At 40.8% G+C, this 8,187-nt stretch overlaps 1 protein-coding gene across 1 annotated transcript; it reads right to left on the minus strand.

Annotated features, from left to right (window-relative positions):
- Positions 1-354: 354 nt before the first annotated feature.
- On the minus strand, positions 355-1,491 carry LOC103362824 (C-C motif chemokine 20-like). The gene is made up of 4 exons (XM_008289318.1): positions 1,342-1,491; positions 1,119-1,233; positions 912-1,022; positions 355-821 (listed from the first exon to the last, which is right to left on the minus strand). Exons 1-3 carry the CDS (start codon positions 1,400-1,402, stop codon positions 917-919), a joined length of 282 nt encoding a protein of 93 aa, XP_008287540.1. The 5' UTR covers positions 1,403-1,491; the 3' UTR covers positions 355-821; positions 912-916.
- Between the last annotated feature and the right edge of the window lie 6,696 nt (positions 1,492-8,187).

Genomic DNA, 8,187 nt, shown 5'->3' on the forward strand with positions numbered 1-8,187 from the left:
TTTTTTTAATGCCTTTTATTAATGTTTGCACAAAATTGTATTTGTTCCCTTTGTTATCTGATTGTTTCACTGTTTTATTTTGTTTTATTACACTTCATTCTGTTTTATTCACTGTATTTTTTTTTTTTGCTTGAGCTTTATTTAAGCACAGATTTGTTTTCATGTACTTTTACATTAGTTATATTATTAAACACTGTTTAGCTAAAATGCATCTATTTAAGAAAAATCCACAATTTAAGAAGCTATTTCACTGAGTCAAATTGGAAAAACTAACTGTATGTTTTAGGTTTTCATGCATGATGGCGTCACACTGTTTGACACGTTTAAGTTTAAATGAAAGGCAGCAACAAGAACTTACAAAATAGTATAGAAGTTTATTTTAAAGTTGCTTTCAGAAACAATTTCAATGTCCACAAATCATCATCTACAACACTTTGTACAAGTTGTCACAAACACGGCACCGTAAATGTGAGTTTTCACGAGCAGCATACAGTACCACGATAACGACAAAAATTCTTTGGGCAAGTCAAGGCAGGTGTTTCTATTTTTACAGTCACTCATAATTAGAAAAAGGAAGAAAGAGGCATCCACAACCACAATTACACCGCAACAGTCACCGCTAATGAGAAAAAAAACAAAAAAAACACATGCAGATCTGTACATTTAGCCGGATGGAGTCACGCATCATAAATAAGATGTAAGAGGTGATGATTGTCATCCTCTCAGACATCTTCTACAGTACAAGACGGCTGCTCAGACACCAGAGAGTCTGTCTCCCACTTTAGTCTTCAGCCACATCTTCAGAGTCCTTGTCTTTGCTCCTGTAAGAAAGCAGAGCAACGAGTGATGAGCCAGTGAATATTTAATGCATTTTAAAAAGCCTGGAGAGCACTTTGCACTTGTTTATTTACCTCATTCACTGAGTTTGCTTTCTCTTGTCCACGGCGTTAATGAGCTGTTGCACCCATTGGTTCCCATCGGGGTGGACGAGACACAGCTGCCTTCCAGCCTTTGTAATGACCCTGAGAGATTAAGAAGTGGGTTAGATTTCAGATTCGTTGAAAAATGTATAAACCATCAGAAAAAAACACAATACTGTGCACATGGTTGCTACTTACAGAGTGGCCTTGATATCGCAGCCTTTCCCAGCATCCTGAATTTGGTAGCTGGCGACGAGCCTGTGGGGTAAGCGCTTCTCTGCAGTACTTAGACAGCAGTCCACGGGAACATCAGCTGCAGGAAGAAACAGAGAAAGATGCATCAGAGAGAGCAGAGTTTAAACAAAATTAAAACATTCCCAAACTGGAAATGTTGTCTTTTCATTGCATGCATGCGTCTTACCTGCTGCAAGCCCAAGGCAGATGATACCCAGCAAGAGCAGAGCTGCAACTTTAGAGGCCATGTCTCTGTTTCTTCGTAGGTTTGGCTGCTTCGGTGAGTCTCTTCAGGAGAGCGAAGGTGTTTGCTGTCGAGAGTGCTGAGCTGCACCTGCTTTTATACAGGTGGGCAAGAGAAAGTGAAACTGCAATCCGTGTCGACTGACTGGAATTTGCGAAGAAGTTGGCTTCGATCCTGGAGATGTCGGGATGAGCGTCGCACGTGCCCGGGCAATTACAGCCTAACTCCTCCTCACTTTTTTGTTTCTGTGCCAAAAAACTTCTATTCCATTCAGATGCTTCCCTGAGGCCAAGTAGGATTTAATCCATGCTGTTGTACTGTGCATCAGCTGCCAGTGTCACTCTAACATTTAGCAGCTTAACTTCTCTACATTTTGCAAACCAAATGTCCAAATGTACAGATCAACAGACAGTTGATGATTTTAAGGAAAACACGATTATTCTGGACATGAGTACACATTGCATACGTCTAAGTTGTTGTGCTGCACACTTAAGGAAGATACAGACAGGTGACGATGTTAAGTGGCCCAACAGTTTCATTTGTCACATTTCTCCTCTAATTCCCTGATAGTGCATGACGATTTCTGCGTGTAAGATGTGCAACAAGTACATAAAGTACAGTGCACTGGAGCACTTTTAATCATCTGATAATCTTAAGTCTGCAAGAGTTTAAATGTTTCATATCTGAGAAATGCTGCATGAGAGTTACATTTGAAGAACCTAATGAACTTAATAAAGTTCTCCTCAAATCAAGTTTTTCAACCTTGTTATCGCATCCATATAATTAAAAAAAAAAAAAAAAAAGAACTTTTTGTATCATTCTTCTTCAGAATTACATCTGTGTCATTTTAAGGATGGGTTTATTTTATTTTCTAACAGTGGTGCTCTTCTGCAGTGTTAGGCCTCAGTATTGGATCCCAACATTACTTAACTATATTTAGATGTAATCTTTTTGTTTTTGCACATGTAAATATCCTAAAATAATATTTTAAATACACATTTTTCTTTCAAGGAACTGTCATTTTGTTCATGAGATTGTCACTTTCTGTTGTTTTACAGTCGTTTCCGGGACCTCAGCTGCCAGAATATTATTGCATTTTTGCACTTTATTGGAGTTTTAAATCTGGTTTCTGTGCAGTCTGGTTTCTATACCAGTGCACCAGTAGCAATGTGTTTTATTTAACAATATTAGGTTTTTTAGAGTCTAGGAGGGGAGCAACTGTAGGGATGAAGACTGATGCTGTGTGTCCACTGGATCTGGCAAAATCCCGCTTCCCATTCATTGTCTATGTGAAACGCCTTTGTCCTGTTCTGGAGTGTTGCGGGGCATTTTGAGTGACGAGGCATAGCATCGCCCGCGAGCTGCCCGCAGCTCATTTGCATAAAGTAGACTAGACTTCTACTTTATGCAAATGAGGCGCAGGGAGCGCAGATCCAACGCCTCGCGAAACCTTTGTAAAACAGCTAAACTAGCCGTTGTTGAACTAAAAATGAGGACAGATTCAGCAACTGCATGGCCTATTTCCTGCCTCAAATATTTTCAGAAATATTTTTCGCTGAACGGTTTTCGTAATAAAAGCGAAAGTTTGCTGCCGAGCCGACATGTTGGTTCGCCGCTTCTACAGGTCTGGCGTCTGGTGAATGGGAAAGCAGCTGTCATGTGACCACCCCGTGGCCCGCGAGTGCACGCCTATCAAGCGAGTGATAATCAGAAGCGACGCAAACTTGTGCGAGGAAAATCGCCCCAGTGGACACGTGGTTTGAGGAGGCTGCAGCACGTATGATGGAGTTCACGGACAACAAATTTCTGATGCGACAAAAAAAAAGAATATTAAATAAAAAATTAATTTGATTGACGGCGAGGCATATGTTAAAGGTACGCTTTGAATTTGTGTAAATACTCTCACTGCCTGTAGGGGAAGACAAAAGTTCTGCACTGCACGTTTAAGGTTCTATGCAAGAAGCAGATCAGAAGTGTGAAAGACATCATATCTGTTGTAAACAATCACAGGGCTGTGTACAAACTGTCTAGATAACAGCGGACTAAACTGAACTGAGATAATTTGTTAGTGATATATCATTAGTGACATTTTGAGTTTTGTGATGTGTGTTATCGCATCCAGAGGGCTAAGTGCAGCAGTGCCATAAAGTGGAAAGTTGTGAGCCAAGTTATATAACCCTTATCAGTATCGATCTTGTCTTTACTGTCATATTGTCACATTCTATTGCCCTGGTTAAAGTGTGGTCTGGGGATTTTTTGCGGAATGCAAACCGGCAGCACTTTGTATCAGTTTGTGTGAAGGCTGCTTGTGTGTGGGAGTGTTTGTGCATGTGTGTGCACGCATCCCAGCACTAGATTATATCTGTGAGCGCCGTTGAGCAACACGAGAAAGTTTTTTCCAGAAGTGATGCAACTGTTAAAGAAAGGGCTGGAAACAAAGGGAGCTGGATGTTTGCGGATGAACTCGTTCCACCGGAAGTTCTGTCAGTTTTCTATCAATCTTACAGATATGGTTTGTTTCCGTTGTCTCCGCTGGCCATGTGAAAGATTAAATTACAGCCTCAAATAATTAAATATTTTGTGAATTTTGTGTATAATATCTCATGCACCAGTGATGCAGCTTATTATATTTGTTTTCTGGTTCACAACTTTCCTGGTTGGGGATAATTCTAACATCCCTAACGGCGCTGCTTTGATCATGCATGTGGAAACGTATTAAAGGAAAAACCTGGTGTGATGCACTGAAAGTCAATGCAAAGTGGTTTTGAGTGATGGCCTTCATCCTGTTATGAAACATATCTATCCTGCTGGAGTGATGATGATGATGCCTCCATTCCCACGAGGGGGCGCTGAATGGTTTGAGAATAATATGAATCTATTACTGTGGCCTTCACAAATCAACAGATCTGAACTCAGTTGAACAACTGTTGTAGATTTTGGACCAATGCCATCATAAAACACTAAATATTTATGGGGAAATGGTGTTTAATCACTTTGGTAGAGCTCCAAAGATTTGGGGAACCAGTGTCGAGGAGGAGGAGCACTGAAGCTGCTCTGGTGGTGCAACACCTTAATAAGACACTTTATGTTCCTTTAATTAGTCCTTCCTCGTCTGTATAGTCAGTACTGTTGAGCTGCCCTGGATACATGCATTACAAGCTAGATGCATTTGTATTGATGTTCAGTATAAAAACCTGACAAAGGCAGAAAATTCATGCATGTGACCATCAAGTCGACACAAAAATTCAATGTAAAAGTAAAAAAACAGCAGATTTTCAGGTTGAAGGCCACCAGGCAGTCTGGTAAACCTACGATTGTAGAAACAACATACAGCCTCACTCCCATACTGCATACATTTCCTTATACAGCCTTTTATTGGAGCTAGTGATGGAATATTTCCACTGACGCCTGTGGAGTTTCGGCTGAGGTGAAGGCAGGCAGTTGTAGCAGGACACTAAGGTAGAATCTTAAAGGTACGTCGATTCTTCAGAGTTACTGTATTTTTCTTGGCTCTTGCTTTGGCAGAGGTACGTTTCCAGTGATGCTTGTTTACCCATCGGTTTGTCTGTTGGCATCTGCCGAATCAGATTTCAGGTAACTTGGACGAGAGGTGGAACATGAGCAACAAGGAAGCCAGTAAATTTAGATGCAGAGCAGGAACATTTTCTTTAAACTGTGACATTGACCTTGATGGAGGACTGCTTTCTGTGAAGGAAGTATTACTTTCCTCTCTTGAAGTTTCCAGAGATGGTATTGAACTTTTCCCCTTAGCTCCTTTGATTGACCCCTTCATGTAACAGTAGTGTTTATAGCAGATGTGTATACTACAAATCTTCTATAGATTCTTGACCTCATGTAGATCTATTGGAGGAGGACAGGCAAGCACTCCCTCCACACCTCTCAAGACCAGATTACACCAAGGCGCCAGACTATCTTTGTTTCCCTCTCACCCATAGATCTGGATGTGGCTCCCATCGAAGGAGGCTATAAGACCGAAGGTGTGAGAAATCCTGAGAATTGATGCTGTTCTGTTAGTGCCACTTCTCCTGATACCAGTAAACCTAGTTTTAACATAAGTCATCTGAGTCTACGATGTGTCTCTGTGATGGGTTCCTCATCCTACGTCAACCTCTTCCAGAATTTCCACAACACTTTCTTGGAATGTTCTCGTAGTTTTGTCGCAGCAACTGGACTTGCTTGAGTTTCTTGAAGACGTTCCACCTCTCATCCAAGAGGCTTCATCAGTTCTCACTGACTCGTTGGGAGTTCCAGATACTTATATCCTTAAGGAGCCATTAACACATGTAAGTATCTGGAACTCCCAACTAGTCAGTCAGAACTGATGAAGCCTCTTGGATGAGACTTCAAGAAACTCAAGCAAGTCCAATTGCTGCGATTAAACTACGTGAATAACCATGACCTGGATGACTGAGAATCTTCACAGACGTCTTTCTTGGGGTGCACTTCAATTACGTTTCTACCAGGGTCTTGTGAAAGGTTTTGGCCTCACCTACAAACAAGAAACAATACTCACATTATGGGACATAACTGTACACTATAAAACCGTACGCCACTCTCCACAAAAAAAGAGAGGAACTCTTCGAGCTGCTGCTGTTGCTCCAGAAGCAGCCAAATGTGGCTTTAAACTGTTGCCCCTTGAACCTTCTTTGCATCACCTGCACTGTCTGACTTCTACCTGTTTCCCAAACTTGCCTGGTTGCTATTTTCAGAGTGTTGCTGAAGTCACGCATGATTTTGAGGAAAATCTGGAGGCTCAAGATGTGACCGTCTTCCACAAAGGGATAGTGAAGCTAGAACATAGATGGACCAAATGCATTGAAGCTAAAGGAGACTGTGTTGAAAATAATTCTTCTGTAACGTTGTTTGCGGAGGCCGAGGACCTCTTAAAGTACCCTCATGCAACTAAACTGCATTCTTAATTGTGTTTTGAGGGAAACATATTTTCTTCCTAATTGCATTTGTCTGTGATTTATCAATACCTAGCACATCGGCATCTTTGCCATTTTTTTTTATGCTTTGGTGTCAATAGCTTTCAGCCAACCAATCATATGTTAGATTGGGTGGGACTTGTCGTCATGGTAACCTAGAAAATGGTGGAGAAGAGTTGTATTTTAACCATATTTCCAAAACCTACGTTATTTTGGTGCTTAAACCCTAACCAAACTTAGTAAAAGTTTTTTAATCAAAGTGTCAACCTAAGCACGATGTTTCTGTAAATGTAACCAAACAGTGAGTGAAAACGGAAAATAAACTTCAAGAGAAAACACATCTAAAATGTGAGAACAACGCTCACAAACCCTTGTGGCCTGCATGAAAGTGGAGCATTTCCTACTATGTCACTCTTATCTTCCCGTAAGCAAATAGGTTTCTTTCAAAACATGAATGAGGATGCAGTTTAGTTGTATAGAGATGTATTTTTTCAGAGAAAGGGTTGTTCTGGTTTATACATTTCCACGATTCTCGCACACCAGAATACATGCATAAGCACATGAATAGAAACAGGTACAAATGTTTTAGCACTGATTTATCTGCCCAAAGCACATGAAGCTACAACCACCAGCTGATAAGATTTCTGCAAATAATGGATACACGTGGGCCCAGCTAGCCTTCATCCAATGTAGTCTCAGTAACATGTTAAATCTCATGTTTACAGCCTACAAAAACCAACAAATTGTGATTTTACTGGGAACTGCATGTGATTCATAAAATGTGCTGTGTAGCTTTGTGGCGTCGTGTTGTCATGTGGAATGAGTGCGTGTCCTAAAAACTGTCAGACACTTTTTTTTCTCTAAAACACAGACACGAGAATGGTTTACATCCTTTTTCACCGCAAACGATGTCTTTTTGCGTCAGGAAAACATTTCACTTCCTGAATCCTTGCAACTTTACAATAACACTGACCTTCTCCAATGCACTCTCACACATGCAGTGAGCACCATGTTGTCCTCCACAAGACACGGCGTTACAGAGAAATGAAGAAGTGACTCGCCAACAAGATTTGTGGTTACTTTTATGCTTCGTTTATCTGGAAAAACTTGTCTAATTCTGAGCAGTGAGAAAGCGAAATGAGAATCCCCCCTGTATACCGCTGGAGGTTCATGTTGTGAACACTGCTGTGGTATTAAATTGCACATCCATCAGCAAAAACAGCAATTAAGAAAAGGAAGTGCTCTGAGAGGCTCAAATACTTTTTTTATTGCATCTTGGCATGAAATGTTGAGACCTCCACCGTTCGTGTGGTAAAATCAGAGCATACATATTTTTAAAAAATGTAACTGCAGAGCTAAATCTTCGCCAGATGTGACGACCTGTTTCTCTTATTCCCCATTCTGACATCTGACATCCCTAAACTGTCACCTAACAGATTTATTTCAGACACCGCCGCAGGGCTCGTGGCCTCCCATGCACCCAGAATCAAATGCTGCCTGATCAGTTAGTTGTATCAACACGTCACACGAGACAGTGCACTTGTAGATTTATTGTAAGTGGAGCGTATCGATGTGAAGCTGGATGCCTCAGTGCAGAACTAATCTAGTGTGTGGGTCAAAAAATGAAATGTGATTTGAAAAAAAAAAAAAAGTCCACTTTTAGTTTTGTTCTTTGGCTTCGGTCCTACTGAAACAGTTTGGAAAGTTTAAGTTGTGCTTCTGTTTCACTGAAAGTAGATATTTTTATCATAGTACGCCAGCCAAAAACCACAATTTGGAGTTTTTGTTTACCTTGGCAGGATTAAAGAAAGACTAAACCAAGTAAACTTTAAGCCTTTTG

This window comes from Stegastes partitus, unplaced genomic scaffold, assembly GCF_000690725.1.
Source record: "Stegastes partitus isolate 25-593 unplaced genomic scaffold, Stegastes_partitus-1.0.2 Scaffold606, whole genome shotgun sequence".
NCBI classification, from domain to species: Eukaryota; Metazoa; Chordata; class Actinopteri; family Pomacentridae; genus Stegastes; species Stegastes partitus.